Genomic DNA, 19,262 nt, shown 5'->3' with positions numbered 1-19,262 from the left:
ATTGATCTTTTGAAACACAAGGCTATAAATGTTATTTAGGTTTCCAGGCTACAATGCAAAAGATTACTTAGTTTATCATGATGCTCAACTTGAATTCTGGATCCTGTGTAAGAGAAACTGCTAAGAAGGTGGGGGTGGAGGTGGGGAAGGTCTAATGTATCCTTTCCTGACCATAGCGACAATATTGGGTCCTTTCTGCTTCTCTTTACACCTCTTCCTTGAAGCAGGTCCCCTGTTTGAAGCTGATCTTATCTCTGCTGTGTTGTCTTCTCACCTCACTCCCAAGTATTCATTGTTATTTGCCTAGGAGTTAGTGGTAAGGGTGGAGGATAGAGAGAAAGAACTTGCTAGCACCAACTAATTAAAGTAATTAATCAATATCTGTGAATGGTTGATGCTGCTTAACCTTCCCACTGATGTTTTCACTTTTAACAGAAAATGTGTATTAAAGCAAATAAACTTAAAATTTGTGAAATTTCTGGTAGTTTAGCAAAGTAGGAAGAAAATCAGTATGACAGATTAGGGAAGGTTAGGAAGTGGTTGATGAAGGCCTCCATCTCAGCACTCTGGCCCTGCGTGTAAGTGTTTTTCACATATTTGCAGAATGAATGAATACAAGGTGATCACTGCCCAGCTTTTTTTTTTTTTTTTTTTTTTTTTTTTTTTGAGATGGAGTCTTGCTCTGTTGCCCAGGCTAGAATGCAGTGGCATGATCTCCACTCATTATGACCTCCGCCCTCCAAGTTCAAGCAATTCCTCTGCCTCAACCTCCCAAGTAGCTGGGATTACAGGTGCCTGCCACCACACCTGGTTAATTTGTTTATTTTTAGTGGAGATGGGGTTTTTCCATGTTGACCAGGCTGGTCTTGAGCCACTGAGCCAGGCCCACTTTGCCCAGCTTCTTATATTCTTGGACTTCAGTTTAAAAAGCCATATTCTCTAAACTGCAAATTGTCTGGTTTTGTCTGTTTACTGGGCAAATGAACAATCAGGACGAGGTGAGTTTAGGAGCCTGGCAGGGCATATGTAATTCATTTATTAAGTGAAGAATCCCTGGGTATTTTTTATATATGTTTTCTCCCCCATATAAAAGTAGCGCATGTCCATTAAAGAGTAAAGATAAAGAGACTGCCTATAGTGCCACCATCTAAAGAAAACCATTGTAAAGATGCTGTATTTTTAGGAAAATAAACTATAGAGAATTACTCATAAAAACATGTTGCTGTGTAAGTGTTTAAAATGGCATTCTGTTTTGATTAATGTTGTCTAGTCAATACCAACTTTTTTCAATTCATGAGAATTTTGTGAACATTTCACATGGAAACCACAGCAGCAAAATCTGGGCAATCTTGTTCTGTTAATAGTCAGTCCTGGTTCTCAAAGGAGAGTTAACACACTTTCCAGATGCTTTACATCCAAGGGAAGCATATCCTTCCTCAGCAGGATGTTTTGTTTTTTAATTCCTGCCAAGACTCTGAGGAAGAGGAAATGGGTACAGATTTATTAGGAGAGATGGAAAGGGGCCATGACTTTGTCATTGTAGGGCTCCAGCAACTTAAGGCCATACAGACTCTGACATATGTGGAAGATTTCTTTTTATCTACTAATTTGTTTATTCCTTGTCTAATATTTCCACTGAAGAGATTGTATTGTATAAAATTATATCTCAGTACTCTAATGGAATGAAATAACTGTACAGTATAGCTTTTCTGGATTATTCATGTATTCTTTTGAGATTATATCCAGGTTTTTATTAGTTCAGAATTTCAACATAGGGTATCATCTGGTCTATGCTGTGTTAATCTACTTGTTTCCCTACTCTAGACCTTTAATCAGTATCTTCTAGTGTCATCTTTGGTCGTAGCAGTCATATTTACATGAAGGCTGTCTGTCTATGGTCTATTCTGTATCTCTTGTTAATTACCAGGCACCGCTTGGCCTGCCCTGGGGTTCTGTTGATTAAATTACTGCTTGTTCTGGCATCATGCTGATTTCCTTCACTATTTCATGCTTCTCCCAGGAGATACCTGCTTGTTATTTATCCTTCATTCCACCTTTTGAAAGTATCACAGTAAGAAATTCATTTAATTTTTTTCAAGTGTCCTTTTTCTGCCAATAATTCAATGCAACATTTCTTAAAGGCTATTCCATCCCTCTCATTGATTTTCTTAATGCCTTTTAATTCTTTCTTTTAAAATTCACAACTTTAATATTTAGTGACTATGCTGTCACCACAGAGGCAGCTTTACCCTTTTGAACACTTAGATTTCTATGCGTGTTGATTCTGGATCACAAGATTATCCGGATTTGGAGAAGCCTCAATAGGTTGAGCCTATACATCTGAACAGTGGGATCGCCAATGGAAGCAATACCATTGGCTTAATTATATATCTCCTATCATTGTCATGTGAGCTTGTGTGGAAGGGAAAAATAATGGCCAGGTTTTAAGTTTTCCATATTATAATGTCTATGTACTTACTGTATATGGAGTCAGCAGCATAAGGTTACAATCATTGAATTAATCTTTATTGGTTATCACATCATAAAAGAAAATGTACCAAACACTATGGGATTAGAGGATTCATGGCACCTTATGTTTAAGATACATGTACATTTCATGTAACTCAAACAAGTGCAGCTCAGGGACAATGGGCAGAGAATGGAGTGACTACAAATATTATATACTAAGATCATTGGTAGAAAAGAGTTTGTGGAAGACTTCAGAATAAACCATTTTTCTGTAGAGCACTAAGAGTACCATTATGGTACCGGTTTACAGGAATACCTGATTTTAGGCCGGGTGCAGTGGCTCACGCCTGTAATCCTAGCACTTTGGGAGGCTGAGGCAAGCGGATCACCTGAGGTCAGGAGTTCGAGACCAGCCTGGCTAACGTGGCAAAAACCTGTCTCTAAAAACAACAAAAAAAGGAATACCTGATTTTAAAAGAATAAAGCCGGCTGGGTGTGGTGGCTCACACCTGTAATCCCAGCACTATGGGAGGCCAAGGTGGGTGGATCACCTGAGGTCAGGAGTTCAAGATCAGCCTGATCAACATGGTAAAACTCCATCTCTACTAAAAAATACAAAAAAAAGTAGTAAGGTGTGATGGTGCACACCTGTAATCCCAGCTACTCGGAAGGCAGAGGTAGGAGAATCACTTGAACCTGGGAGGCAGAAGTTGCACTGAGCCGAGATTGTGCCATTGTACTCCAGCCTGGGTGACAGAGTGAGACTCAGTCTCAAAGAATAAAGCAAAATCAGTAATTATTGAATGGACCACATCAGAGTGGACTCAGTACAACTCATGGGCCTGCTTGGTCTTTGATACTTCACAGGCCAATAATTAGAAATTACCCAAGATTAATATAAAGGATCATAGATTGCTTAGATACCAATTTGCTTCCTTGCATATATGGTCTGATGCATCACATCAACATGAACTCTTTCTTGTTTTCAGCACTCACTCCTGGCTTTAAAGTTTATACTTGCATTTGCCATACCTGATAAACCACGGCATATCCAGATGAAACTAGCCAGATTGGAATTTGAGTCTTTGGAGGCACTCAAGCAGCAGGTAAGAGCAGCTGTCCTGAAAATTTATGTATTTCTTTAGCAAATGACAAGAAAAATAATTTAAAAGAGTCAGTCTCAGCATTTTTTTCAGCCCTGAAGTTACCAGTTATTTTTTAAATAAATACAGAGGACTCCAGTTTAGGATGACATAACAAACATCTCAACAATATGAGCAACAAATAGGTTTAAAGAACTAAACAAACAAAAATATTCAGGCAATGTTAAATAAAAAATAGAACTGGCATTCAGCAAAACAACAAGACAGACATCTAAGAATTGACCTGCGCAGCTCGCCACAGCTTCCAGTTCTGCCTCTACTAAAACATTAAATGAGGAGAAGTGAGTGAATAAAATCCTGAATAGTAGCTTTCAGAGAGTGAGACAGAATGAGATCAGGTATGTAGAAGCAGCAAAATTGCCCTTAAAGGAGAAACTGTGTCTCAGTGACTTCCGCATTCCACCAGAGACTACCAAAAAAAAAAATAAATAAATAAAAAAAGTTCACCATTTTGGTGGTTTTCTGCTTGGGAGAGTGGGAGTAGGCAGAAGATTCTTAGATGCCTGGAGTATCTCTCACTAGTTATCTTCAGTGCTGCATAGGAATTTAAGTGATGAGAGAATCAGTAAGGCATTGCCATCTGAGGGGACAAATTCTGGGCAGAACCTCCTGGACATACATACTTTCTTTGGACTCCAAACCACTTTGCACAGGAATATTTCTTCTTATGTTTGGAGAGTTGGGAGAAAAAAAGAATGTGAAGAGGACCCCCTAAGCTGACCCTTTGATCAAAGCATGAGGGCTCCAAGGGTAGTGCGCTGGGCAGGGGAACCCCACATCGAAGCAATATATGCCCCTGATGAGGCAGGGTGACTCCAGAAGAGGACTTATTATAAGAATATGGAAAAGAGAAAGAACTTGGGCCCACTAGCTATAGCTATGCTCATGTTTGCCACATAGTAGGTGACAAGACCAAGTTACCTGTGTTCTTAGAGGTTAGGCAAGTTCACTTTTGGCATGTGGGCTAGCCAGTGTGTTTGTATGGTAAACCGGAACTCAGCATCATGCTCAATAATGAAACTTCAGAGCATTCCCAGCAATGGCAGGAAACTCATCATCACCACTGACAGCTAGCATTGTTCTGGAGGTACTAACCAGTGCAGTTGTATAAGAGGAAGAGGTAAGTTCAAGTACATGAGTCAAGCTTATTATTACTTGAAATTTAAAGGATTGGGTTGGGCACAGTGGCTCACACCTGTAGTCCCAGCACTTTGGGAGGCTGAGGTAGGTGGATTTCTTGAGCCCAGGAGTTTAAGACTAGCCTGGGAAACATGGTGAACCCCATCTCTACAAAAAATACAAAACTTAGCTGTGCGTGGTGGTGCATACCTGTAGTAACAGCTACTTGGGAAGCTTGGGAGAATCGCTTGAGCCTAGGAGGTTGAAGCTATAATGAGCCAGGATCACGCCACTGCACTCCAGCCTGGGTGACAGAGTGAGACCCTGTCTTTAAAAAAAAAAAAAGACAAATAGAGGATTATATATCTAAAAAAATTATAAATTATTTAAAACAATAGGAAAATTTGGTAAGGAAGCAGGTTACAAAGTTTATCTAAAATCGTGTTTCTTTTCACAAGAAATAATCAGAAAATATTTTTGATGAAAAATTCACATTTACAGAAGAAATCAAAATGTAAACACTTTAGGTGGTAATTTATGGAAGCAATATAGATAACTAACACAGCAAATTTTTAAAAATGTTACTGGGATCAAAAGATTCAATTGTGTAAATATATAACACCAATTCAAATATATAAAAATAAACATCTGAGAATAGCAAGGAAAATTCTGATAAAGAAGAAAAATGGGGACTCTCACTCTGTCAGATATTAAAATGTATTCTAAATTGTACAATAATTATAATTAAGCTCGGAGAGATCCAAGATGGCTGATCACTAGCAGCTCGGGCTCGTAGTTCCCAGTGAAAGCGCAGAGAACGAGAGGACGCCACACTTTCAGACGAATATTTGTTGCTCACGATTCAGGAGATTCCCAGCAGAGGAGCCCCACGTGTCGCCAGAGCGACTCTTGTGGCCAGCGCGGCAGTTTAGCTGGTGCCTTAGCGCGCCAGTTTTTGGTGCAGAGTCCGGAGATCCCTGGGCAGAAAAGCACCATCCATCTTAACACCGCTGTTTTGGCTGGCACAGTGGATTGCTCAGACTTCGGCACTGGGAATCAACAAGTTGGATGTCTGCTCAGAGACCTAGTTAGAAAGTCGGTAATTACAAAGACAACAGACAGATAAATATATAATGAAGGGAAGAAATCAGCGTAAAAAGGCAGAGAATACTCAAAATTAGAATGCCTCTCCCTCCACAGGGGATCGCAATTCCTCATCAGTAATGGAACAAGGCTTAATAGATTACGAGTGTGTTCCAATAACAGAAGCAGGTTTCAAAACGTGGGTGATAAGAAAGTTCTGTGAATTAAAAGAACTTGTTCTAACCCAATGCAAAGAAACTAAGAACCTTGAAAAAAGGTTTGACGAAATGTTAACGAGAATGGACAATTTAGAGAGGAATATAAGTGAATTGATGGAGCTGAAAAAAACAACACGAGAACTTCGCGAAGCATGCACAAGTTTAAACAGTCGAATTGATCAAGTAGAAGAAAGGATATCAGAAGTCGAGAACCAGCTCAGTGAAATGAAACGAGAAGACAAGATTGGAGAAAAAAGGATGAAAAGGAATGAGCAAAGTCTCCAGGAAATATGGGACTATGTGAAAAGACCTAATTTACGTTTGATAGGTGTACCTGAATGTGATGAAGAGAATGAATCCAAGTTGGAAAATACTCTTCAGGATATCATTCAGGAAAACTTTCCCAACCTGGCAAGGCAGGGTAATATTCAACTCCAGGTAATACAGAGAACACCACAAAGATATTCTTCAAGAAGACCAACCCCAAGGCACATAATTGCCAGATTTATTAGGGTTGAAATGAAGGAGAAAATACTAAGGGCAGCCAGAGAGAAAGGTCAGGTTACCCATAAAGGGAAACCTATCAGACTTACAGCAGATCTCTCAGCAGAAACCCTACAAGCCAGAAAAGAGTGGGGACCAATATTTAACATCCTTAAAGAAAAGAACTTTCAACCCAGAATTTCCTATCCAGCCAAACTAAGCTTTATAATCGAAGGAAAAATTAAATCCTTTGCGAACAAACAAGTACTTAGAGAGTTCACCACCACCAGGCCTGCTTTACAAGAGCTTCTGAAAGAAGCACTATACATATAAAGGAACAACCAATATCAGCCTTTCCAAAAATATATCAAAAAGAAAAGAACATTAACACAATGAAAAATTTATACTAACTAATGGACAAAACAGCCAGCTACCATCAAATGCCAGTATCAAAGTTATATATATTTTAATCGGATAAAAAGCCAAAACCTATTGGTATGCTGCATCCAGACCCATCTCACATGCAACGATACACAAAGACTCAAAACAAAGAGAAGGAGGAAGATTTATCAACCAATCAGAGAGTAAAAATAAACAAATAAATAAAAAGCAGGAGATGCAATTCTCGCCTCTGATAAAGTAGACTTTAAAGCAACAAAGAGCAAAAGAGGCAAAGGAGGACATTACATAATGGTAAAAGGATCAATGTAACAAGAAGAGCTAATGATTTTATAGATCAACGAGACAGAAAATTAACAAGGACATCCAGGACTTGAATTCAGACCCGGAACAAGTAAACTTAATAAACATTTATAGAACTCTCCACTTCAAATACATAAAACATACATTACCACCTCACACCTATTCCAAAAGTGACTACATAATTGGAAGTAAATCACTCCTCAGTAATCGCATAGCACTTCATAGGTTTAAATGAAATATTGGTTGACTGCTCGTTTGTTATTTTCTTCCCTTATTCCTTCCTGTTTATATCAAGTATAATTATTGGTATAAAAGAGGTTTTCAATACCCATTACTAAATTGCATTCTAGCCTGGGCAAGAAAGCAATACTTCCATTCGCTCTCTCTCTTTCTCTTCCTTTTTCCTCCTCTTCTTTATTCTTTTTCTTTATTCTTTCTCTTTCTTTCTTTCTTTAAAAAATAATAATTATTATTATTATAATTAAATATATTTTGAATTAGGAGAAAAATGGAAAAATCAGTGGAATAGAGAGCATTGAGTTTATAAATGGGCCTCAATAAAACTAGGGATTTCGTTTATGGTAAAAGTGATATTTTATGTCAGTGAAAAAAAGATTTGTTACATGGCTTGATGACAAACAGCTGTTTGGGATAATTATTAAATTTTATTTTAAGTCATTCCTTATGAACCTCCCCACCAACACCAGATTCAAGGCTGAGAGATTTAAATGTAAAAAGTATAAACCATAAGAAGTCTATTAAAAGCCTGGGTATATTTTTCAGTGGGAAATGCCTTCCCAATCAAAACACAAAACCCAAAAATCATAAAAGAAAATAATAATAAAGTAAAATACATGAAAGATGAAAACTTCTGTATGACAGAAAATAAGCCAATTCAAAAGATAAATTGGACAAACTCAAAAAATATTTGCATATATAACAAAAGTATCTTTAATTTAAAAAAAGCTTCTACAAATCTATGAAAAATGACAGTCCAGTAGTGAAAAGATAACATATGAAGAGATGCTCAGCCTCATTCAAAATTTAAGAAATATAAATTTAAACACCAGTGAAATACCACATTTCACATGTTCTATTGTATTATGTCAGGACAGCCTGTCCTCACTGGATTGGGGAAATGGACATTCTTTTATATATAACTGACAGAAGTGTAAATTGGTTCAACCTTTCTCGAATTGTAGTTGAATTTAATTTCAATTACTCTGCAACACAAAACAAATCTTACTAGGGTAATGGTTATATCTGAAAAGTGTACCAAAATGTAGTCATTGAAACATTTTTATTAGCAAAAATATGGAGATTACTAAATTCCTCAGTAGGAGACTGGTTAAATAAATTATTGTATAGTATGCAATAAAATTCCATGAACCTGCTTTTTTAAAAAAGATCTGTCTGTGCTCGTGCATGCACACACTGCCTACATTTTTGCAGCTATTGAATTTATGATTAAAAGATTTTAGGTGTCAGTTTAAGAATGTGTGAGAGGGCATAAAGCATCGAAAAATTTTATGAGGTATGGAAGAAAAAAATCTTAATGTACTTAATGTACAGCCTTGTCTCTGGAAGAGTTGGTTAATCAGGTTTCTCCATGGATTACATTTCTGGTGGCATTTTGTAGATGGGGCAGGCAACTGCCTGGCTGGTGCATACACATCTTTGAGTCAAGGAGAGATCATGCTTCATGTTACTCAGGATTTCATGGTGTATCTAGACAGTAAATTTTATGGTCTATCTATACCATAAAATTCCATTAATCTGGTTTTTTTTAAAAACGATCTGCTTTAAAAAAAAAATCACTGAGGATTTCATGTAACTACTTGTTTGTCTAAAAAGGAAAGAATTTTTATTGATATTGAAAGAATGAAATTATAACTCATTCCTTATGAACCTCCCTCACCACCACCAAATTCAACATATTATTAATATGTCTCATGTTACTAAATACATTTACCTAAAACTCCAAACACAGGACTGTTATATTTGCCATTGGGGGTGTCATGGATGTGTGTTTACTACAGATATGGCTAAATGACCTCTCACATCATCTCAGCTCTTAGATTCCCATATCTTCAGGTACATTCTACCTGACAATGAGGCAAAGCCCTAATTCCAAATGTATTTATGCTCATCTTCTTTGAGAAATGAAACACTGTGCAAAATCCTATCTCATACAAGTTGAGTATCCCTTATCCAAAGTGCCTGGGACCAGAAGTGTTTTAGATTTTTGATTTTTTTCAGATTTTTGAATATGTGCACTGTATTTACTGCTAAGCATTCCTAATAGGAAAATCTGAAATCTGAAATGCTCCAATGATCTTTTTCTTTTCTTTTTTTTTTTTCCACTCAAAAAGTTTTGAATTTTAGTGCTCAAAAAGTTTTTGGATTTTGGAGTATTTCAGATTTTCAGATAAGGGATGCTCAACCTGTATTACTTAAAAAGAAGAAAAAATTTGAAAGATTTTATGTCTCTTTGAGGTTTTTTCTTCCCCTAAGGACATAGATGTGATTCTCTGGTTAATATCACCTTGTAAGAAAAGGTGATTTTGGAAGGACAGATGTCTAACAGGACATTAGACATTCAGTATACTTACTGAATGCTTTCTAACAGGACGTTCATAGCTTGCCCTGAAGATGATTTTTAAATTTGTCCATGAGCATGTCTCTGGTCCATCAAGTGGGCAGATAGCAATGATGAGTGTTGTCAGGCTCTCTTAGGGCCTTGCAAACCCAGAAGTGTTCTCCCTCCCTGTCTCCACTATATTTTTTTCTTTTAATTATCAACCTGAGAATAAAAGGTTCAGGGTTGGCTGGGTCCAGTGGCTTACACCTGTAATCCCAGCAGTTTGGGAGGCCGAGGCAGGTGGATCACTTGAGGTCAGGAGTTTGAGAACAGCCTGGCCAACATGGTGAAACTTTGTCTCTACTAAAAATACAAAAACTAGCTGGGTGTGGTGGCACACGCCTGTAATCCCAGCTACTTGGGAGGCTGAGGCATGAGAATCATTTGAGTCTGGGAGGCAGAGGTTGCAGTGAGCCGAGATTGCGCCACTGTACAGCCTTTTTTTTTGGTGACAGAGTGCAACTTTTGGAGACTCTGTCTCCAAAAAGTAAAAAAAAAAATTGTTTCAGGGTAAAAGTTGAGGAGAAGATGTTGTATGGAGCAACCGCGTCTCAGCCTCTTTTGCTGACCCGAGGCTTTGCTACGTGGTTTACACTGCTACGTGGGCCACCCAAGTTTCTGCTGCCATCCAGGAGAGACAAACATTTTCATCACATTTCCTGTTTAGTCTCATTGCCCAGGAGGTCCTAGAAGGTACAAAAGGTCACCTACTTTGAGCTTTTCAGAAACTCCAAAAATTAACTGGCCATGATGTCAGTTTACTTACTGAACTACTGGCATTTCTAGGATGTAGAATATGTTGCTCATTTTTCTTTAATCTGACATTTAACTATCTGCTTTTTAACTATGTGTAGCCTCAACTCACTGGGTTCCTCCCATGTAACAAAAGCAGAGAGAGCTTCTGTCGGGTACCCTGGTCAGTTTGTGGGCCCAGATCAGAAATTGAGTTATTGAAAACATATTTAGGAATAAATCTCATTAATATCTGGCCTATCCTTAAAGTCTCACTGTTAAGTGACCAGAAAATGATAGTAAACTTATCAGTAAAAATTATTACTTATGGATAATTATTATGTTTAATTTATATCTGAACTGCTACTTTTCAACTCAAATCTCATTTTATAGGCAAAATATAATTGAGAAATTTAAGTCAACAGTTCTTAAGTGGGGTTGTTCATTTTACATGTAAATCTTGTGAAAAACACGTGTTCTTAAATCCTATGCCCTGAAGGTTCTTATTCCCTAAATCAAAGATGGGGCCCAGGGACCTACATTTTTTAAAAATACTCCTGTGTCTCCACCCAACTTTTATCAATCCCCACCCCCCGCCCCCAGCAAAGATAGATTCTCAAGTATGACCAGGTGAGTCCCAAGAACAGGCAAGTTTGGGGCCACCTTGTGCCACGTATGGACAAGTCAAGTGGCCTCTTTGCACCTCAGTTTTTTCTTTCATAAAATGAAAGACTAGATTCCCTGGTCTGTGGGAAGGCCCAAGAGATCTCCTTTTTAAACCAACACATCAAGTGATTCTAATACAGGGTCCTTGGAGCCCATTCGGAGACATGCTCTGTGAATTCAGTTATTCCTCTCAGCTTGTGACAGGAGGAGTGGTGGTGGATTGCCGAAATAAATGTGGGAAGGAAATGTACTGAAAACAGATCTTTTTCAGTATCAAATAGGAAGCTATGTGGTGCTTCTAAATATATAGGCAAATTAGACATACTTGAAAGTGAGAGGCAAACTGAGGAAAATAAAATAGTTTACTTTGCAAAGGACATTTTCAAATGATTAGGCTTCATTTGGCTGAAACCTTTACAAAGAATTTTAGACAGTAAATATCCTAGTGATGCCCTTTTATTTCTCTTCAAAGTGATTTATTCATCTCTCAGTCATTTTAAGATCCAATTAAAAATAGAAAGGATTCTAATGCAGTAACCATTTGATAACAACCTGGCCTGGAGCACAAGGACAACATCCACTTAACCTGCTTCTGGGCAGCCAGCCCTCCTGGGAACCCAGAGCATACACAGAAGCCCGGGAGCAGGGCTGGCTGCCTAGGGCCTTTGAGAAAGAAAACAGCCTCAGGAATCAGTTAAATGAACAAGCGAAAGGACTTTAAGAAGACACTACTAATTATAACCCTCAGGGACCTCAAATTATATGTAGGACCCTTAACTAGACAGGCCAACTGGGCCAGGCCTTATCAAATGTTGTCTTTGTTTTTTAGAGTTAAGTGTATTTAAATTAAGTTGCGTCAATGGAAAAACAAAACTCTGTAAGATATTTAAAGAGGTTTATTCTAAGCCAATATGAGTTGGTTCCAGGGAACAGTCTTGAGGTCCTGAGAAAGTGCCCAAGACAGTCAGGTTACAGTTTGGCTTTATTATACATTTTTAGGGAGACAAAAGTTACAGATAAAGACATAAATCAATACATGCGAGGTATACATTGGTGTGATGTGAAAAGATGTGGGGGCAGGGGAGGGCTGGGCTTACAGGTCATAGGTGGATTCAGATTGGCAATTGGTTGAAAGAGTCAAGCTTTGTCTAAAGACTTGGAGGCAGTAGAAGGAAATGCCTGAGTTAAGATAAGGGGGGTTATGGAAGCCACGGTTCTTGTTGGATAGATGGTAGCAGCCTTCAGAGAGAATAGATGGTAAATGTCTCTTCAGACCTTAAGAGGTATCAGACTCTTGGTTTATCTCTTCAACATCCAGGAAAGGAATGGCCATATTAATGGGTATTCTCTACAGATGCAGATTTTCTCCACAAAAGATAGCTTTGCAGAACCATTTCAAAATGTCAAAGAAATACATTGTGGGGTAAAATATTTGATTTCCTTTGGGCTCTGCTATTTGTCATGTGATGCTGTGCCATAGTCAGGTTGCAATTTGATATCTTGTTGCCACAGAGTCTGTTTTGACAGTCTAATGATCTCTATTTTAATGTTAATGCTGGTGGTCATTTGTACCTAAACTCCAAGGAGGATGTATAATGAGGCCTGTCAGACCTCCCTGTCATGGCTGAGAATTCAGCTTTCCAGGTTTCTCTGAGGTCCCCTTGGCCCAGGGGAGGGGGTCCATTCTGTTAGTTGGGGGCTTAGGATTTTATTTTTGGTTTATATTTTATATTTAAGTATTCAGTGTTAAATTAGGTTAAATGTTAACCTAATTTAGTAGTTTTTTTTTTCAACATTTCCTAAGAACTTCTGAACTTCTTCCCCCCTGCCCCTCCCTTTGTGCTTTCAAGTTAAGGTAAATATAGGCCAAGTGCAGTGGCTCACATCTGTAATCCTAGCACTTTAGGAGACCAAAGCAGTCGGATAACTTGAGACCAGCCTGGGCAACATGGTAAGGCCTCATCTCTATTTAAAAAAAAAAAAAAGTTATAGTAAATATATAAGCATTTTTAATGAAAACTGTAAAATTTCACAACCTAGAATTAAGGTGCTAAAGTATTTGACTGTTGAACAGGTAATTGCATATTAATCTGCCAACATCTAGTTCAGAATGAAATTGTTGAATCCAAATAAAGAATTAGCTTCTAACAAAGCCAATAGCCAGCAGTTGCCAGACCCATAGTCCTTGGGAAGGGATGGTTCACTTCCCAGGGCCCCAAGTCAGGTCTAGGCCCAGTAAAAAGTACCAAAGATGATGATACATCTATCATTGGGGTGGCCTGTCTGAGCCTGCCTCTCCCTTTCTTGTGTTGGAAGGTTTGTCTTCCAGCCCTGTAACCACCCAAAGGGTTCATTTCACCCACTGCCCAGATAGAGTCAATTTATCAAAACAGGGAATTGAAATAGAGAACTAATTTAATTCATGCAGAGCAGGCTGAACATGAGAGCAGAGTTTTATTGTTGCTCAAATCAGTCTCCCCCAAAATTCAGACTAGAGTTTTTCAAGGATAGTTTGGCAGGTGGGGGAACAGGAAGTGGGGAGTGCTGATTGATTGGATCAGAGATAAAATCACAGCTAGTCAAAGCTGTCTTCTTCAGCTGAGTCAGTTCCTGGGTGAGGGCCACAGGACTGGTTGGTGAATCTGGTGGAGCCATCAATCCTCAGAAACACAAAAACCAGAAAAGACACCTCAAAAGACTAATCTTAGATTCTACATGTCATCTGCAGGAGTAATTGGGGAAGTTGCAAGTCTTGTGGCTAATTTTGTTAGTTTTTGGGAAGATGCTCTGGCTCCCAGGCAAGAAGGGAGTTTGTTTTAGGAAACGACTGTTACCATCTTTGTTTCAAAGTTAAACTATAAAGTAAGTTTCTCCCAAAGTTAGTTTGGCCTATGCCTAGGAATGAGCAAGGGCAGCTAGCTTAGAGGTTGGAAGCAAAATGGAGTTGGTTACATCAGATTCCTTTCACTGTCATGACTTTCTCACTGTTACAATTTTTGCAAAAGAGGTTTCAACCCTGTGTAGCTGCAGAGCAAATGACTTGACCTTCCTGTGTTAGAGTCAACAGTCAAATGGGACAAAGTCAGAATGAGGCTGGAATGAGACAGTGTGAATAAGACCCATTATGGAGCACTGTGGTGGGGGAATGAGGATGATGAGGGAGAAGGGGGACCACCTCATGCAGTTGCTGGGTAAACCCAGCAAGGAATTCTAGGATAAAATGGTACCATAACATCAGATTTGCCTGGAGAGTCAGAATTCTACCTTTGTGGCAATCCCACCTATTTTCATGACCTCACACAGCTGGGCTGTAATAACAATGAGGTAGTAACAGCTGGCATGCAGTGTGTGAGAACATGAGCCAGGCACTGTACTAAACCTTCTGCATGTGCCAGTGTGTCTTCAGAATAGTTCTTCAGAGTAGGGTCTGTTAGCCATTTGTAGGTAATATTTCACACAGTAAATTTCTCTCCAATTGATAAAATGATAACCTCCTTTACAGATGACTAATGCATGAATAAATACTGAATCCTGTCCACCTTTTGGGTGTAGCAAGATTCCCAAGCACACCTGCTACTTTGTAACTGTGACTACCAGTATACCTGCCCTCTGCAGTCAGCTTCACAGACCCCACCTCCTGGAGAAAGCCTTCCTCCCATTGTGTGACAGGAGCCTGGTGCCCATTTCTGTTCCTTTGTCCCACTATAGTTGGTTCTGGTTCAGTCTCTCTTGTGAGCTGTGAGGTCCCCAAGGGCCCGGTGATGACTCACTCACTGCTGAGTCCTCTCACCCAGCACAGGGCCTGCTGCCCAATAGACTCTGAATAAATACCCACTTAATCAAACTGAGTTTGTTGACTCATGTGCAATTCACAAGCCAATATGTTAAATAAATAAGGACAAATGATGTCCTTGGACAAAAAAAGAAGAATCTTAAAATAGATACTCTGGCAGAAATGGAAACAGGTCATGTGCCTTTCTGGGATCACTGGGGAAGAGAATGCATTCCGAAGAATTTTATGTGGGCACTTTAGAAGGACCACATACCTTACCTTGATAAAGCTCAGATCCTTTTTTTCCCCTAAAAAGTTGACTGTGGTTGACATCAGTAACAAGAGTAGCTCCCTAAGACTGTAAAATAACCCCAAATCAAGCAAGGTAGAATTCTAAAATAGTTTTTACTTTGCACTTGTACTTGTTAGCTAGAAAACTAATTCAGGGGCCGGGCGCAGTGGCTCACGCCTGTAATCCCAACACTTTGGGAGGCCAAGGCAGGTGGATCATGAGGTCAAGAGATTGAGACTATCCTGGCCAACATGGTGAAACCTCATCTCCTCTAAAAAATACAAAAATTAGCTGGGCATGATGGCATGCACCGGTAGTCCCAGCTACTCGGGAGGCTGAGGCAGGAGAATTGCTTGAACCCAGGAGGCGGAAACTGCAGTGAGCCGAGATTGCGCCACTGCACTCCAGCCTGGCGCCTGGTGACAGAGCAAGACTTTGTCTCAAAAAAAAAAAAAAAGAAAAGAAAAGAAAACTAATTCAGGTTCTGGAGCACTCCTACTCTTATTACTGATGAGTAGACTTTTCCACCCTCTATTCTCATTTTTGTTTTCGCTAGAGAAATATTCTTTAAAGTGCAGAGGCATCCACACAGTAAAATAAAACTACAGCTCTTCCTGAGTAGTTAATTTGAAATAAATCAGAACATAGAGTTTCTAATAATAATAATATTAGTTAAACATAGTAGAATTGAGCTGCAAGTATAGTATCTTGTCTGTATGTCAGTCACTATTCCTTTTCTCTTTGCTCCTCTCCCCCCATTTTCATTTCTTTTTTCCGTTTTGCTGAAAAGGAAAAGGACTAACTGCACAGAGTAACCATTCTTTGAACTGATGTTATCTGAATACCCTTCTTTTTTTGTGTGTGCTTGTGTTACTGTTTGTTCTCTTCATTTTCTTGTAGCCAGTTATCCTGCCTTTTCTTCTGTTTATTTTTGCAGATGCTCATGCATTCCCTCTTTATTCTAGTGGTTCTGTCTTCCCGTCTTCAAAGCTCTTGTCTCAAACCTTTCCTTGGAAAGGCCTCAGGCCTTGTGGTCTGTGCTCTCAGCCAGAATTCCTGCCAGGGAAGCTCTGTGTGGAGGATGACTTCTCTCATGAAGGCTGCATTCTCTTGTGGGGAGGCAGGGGGAGATGGATCTTAGAGAGCCCTCCCAGTGCAGCTGACTCGTGGGGGCCTGCGAGACTTGCAGACTACTTTCCTGGTAACAGTAGGCAAGGTGAAAATAGATTTAATCCAGATCCTGTTGTTACAGATTCAGCCCTGCAGTCAGTTTGTCACTGTTCTCTGAAGAAAAGGGTCTGCCTCTGTTGATGATCGTAAACAAATTCACTTTTAAATGTTGACATACTAGATGGCTGTGTTAGGCTGTTCTTACATTGCTATAAGGAAATATTTGTGACTGGATAATTTATTTTTTTAAAAAGAGTTTTAATTGGCTCATGGTTCTGCAGGCTGTACAGGAAGCATGGTGTTGGCATCTGCTCGGCTTCTGGGGAGGCCTGAAGGAGCTTTTACTCATGGCTGATGGCGAAGCAGGAACAGGCATCTTACATGACAGAAGCAGGACTGGGGGTGGGGAGGGGAAGGAGGTGCTACACACTTTTAAACAACCAGATATTGTGAGAATGAACTGTCAGGAGGACATTAGGGATGGTGCTAAACCATTCATGAGAAATCCACCCCCATGATCCAAACACTTCCCGCCAGGATTACAATTCAATATAAGATTTGGGTGGGGACAAAAACCAAACTCTATCAATGGCAAACAAGGAGTCTCTCTTAAATTGAACTAGAATCAAGAAGTAAATGCAGCCTGGGGAAGAGAGAGCTTCTGTCACTTCTTTCGTATGGTCTCTTCCATAGACATAGGCAGAGAGAAGTAAAAAGTAGGGTGAGAAAAAAACAGAAAGCAAAGAGTGGAGAATGAGAGAGATTTGAGAAGCAGAACTGTTTCCTGCCACATCGAGACTGTTTTGTGGTTTTTGTGGTTTTTTTGAGATGGAGTCTTGCTTTGTCACCTAGGCTGGAGAGCAAGTGGTGTGATCTCAGCTCACTACAACCTCCGCCTCCTGGGTTCATGTGATTCTCCTGTCTCGACCTCCTGAGTAGTGGGGACTACGGGCGTGCGCCACCATGCCCAGCTAATATTTGTATTTTTGTAGAGATGGGGTTTCACCATGTTGGCCAGGCTGGTCTTGAACTTCTGACCTCAAGTGATCCACCTGCCTCGGCCTCCCAAAGTGCTGGGTTTACAGGCATGAGCCAATGTACCAAGCCACATCGAGACTGTTTTATCTCCAAGTACAGGCTCTTATATTACTCTGCTATAGAGAAGATTTTGTTTGAGATCACAGCACACATACTTTCCATTGTTCAAACAAGATAGGGAATACAGAGTTTGTTTCTTTCATTTGATCAAAAAAGAATAACTGTGAATGAGAACTGATGTCAAAGATTTAGGCAGTGCTATCTATAGAGATGAACAGTTGCTTTGGAAGTGCCAGGGCGCACTCTGGAATGGGATCAGCTTTGCAAGTTTGGGAGAGGAAGTGCGAAAATGAACCAGAGCAGCTGTCCCGGTGCTGCACAGGCAACCGTGTGTCCAGCCACCCTCAGAGCGGGCACCTAGGACAGTGATCAGCCACAACTCTTGGCAGTTATCTCTAGTCCCCTCCTTTTCCACATTCTCCTAAAACTGACTGCATCCACATTCCTGATCTGCCTCTGATGCCATCACTTTTTCTCACTGTCCCACACACTCCCGTTAACCCCTGTGTGCTTGGTTAGAGGGTGGTTAAGTGGTATCAAGCTAGCATCGTCATAGGGGAGGGCAGAGGGCAGAGTTTGATTTTCACTTTTGGTTGAAGACCTGGTTGTTTTCTCTCCCTAGCTTCAGGAATCTTATTTGAGCCATCAAATGTCCATTTGTAACTGTCCAGAATACCCTTTTTATTTGGACTTTTAAAAAACATATGTTTTTTAAAAACTTCCCCTTTGTGATACTTAGGCCCTATCCTATCCACAGATGCAGGGAGCTCAAATCAAACAGCTTAACTGTAGAGAGAGAAAAAAAAGCTAAGTCTTTGTGAGTTAATTAAATCCTAACACAGTGGCAGTCTCAGAAAGAAATGGTTGGTTAGCACACAGCTAATCCCTTTGAAATTAATTTCTCTGCAAAACAGTAGCTCCAAAATGCAGTTGTTCCTGAGCCCCAAAATACAGACTGAGGCATTTTTAAATGGCCCTCCATTGGACTTGAAACCATCTGCTTGTTTGTAGCTGAAGTATGAATTTTCCACTGTTCTAAGCACCATGACAATGGCATCACTCCAGAGAGAGAAGCAGCACCACAGGAGCCCTGTGGAAGGACTCCTGCCAGCCCTGCTCTGAGAGGCACTTCAGCTTCATTTCCATTGATTTGATTAAAGGACAAAGAACCAAAGAAAAATATAGTGTCTATTCAGAATTGAGCTCCACTCTCCTAATATTCTCTTGGGCTTCTAAAGGATTAAATCTCACTTCATCTGCTTCCATCAAGTACCCATTTATGTTATGTCTCTCAAGGAGTAATTAGCCCTCAGCTGCAAGATAGTTGTCAAAATCAGATGATCTGCTTTTGAAGAGCTACAAAGAAAATGTGGAGGCAAGTTTCTCTTACAGGAAAATTATGGACCATAAAGATGGCATTAAGTATGATATCAGAATGGGTTGTGCCTTGCTCTGATTCTTAGTGTAGCTTCCCGTAAATTCTAGATGAACTTCTTTAGTCATACTATATTTGTGCACGTCCAGTTTTCCATGACCAGTTCCCCACAGTGTCACTACATTACGTATACTAGCAAATCAAAACACATAATGCCTAAGGCTGTAGACATAATTATGGAGGTAATAATTTGGTTTTCAATGCACAAAAAAGTATACA

General features: G+C 39.7%; 1 protein-coding gene across 1 annotated transcript in view; it reads left to right on the top strand.

The window, feature by feature from the left end:
• ANO10 (anoctamin 10) overlaps positions 1-19,262 on the top strand; it is a 244,775-nt gene that overhangs the window by 179,171 nt on the left and 46,342 nt on the right. The window contains exon 12 of the mRNA XM_012470714.2: positions 3,459-3,575. Within this exon, the coding sequence (XP_012326137.1) occupies positions 3,459-3,575 (117 nt within the window). The remainder of the gene's footprint in view (positions 1-3,458; positions 3,576-19,262) is intronic.

This window comes from Aotus nancymaae, unplaced genomic scaffold (assembly GCF_030222135.1).
Source record: "Aotus nancymaae isolate 86718 unplaced genomic scaffold, 86718_ANA_hifiasm-v0.15.2.pri h1tg000067l, whole genome shotgun sequence".
Classification (NCBI taxonomy): domain Eukaryota; kingdom Metazoa; phylum Chordata; class Mammalia; order Primates; family Aotidae; genus Aotus; species Aotus nancymaae.
This window is presented reverse-complemented; position numbering and strand designations above follow the sequence as displayed.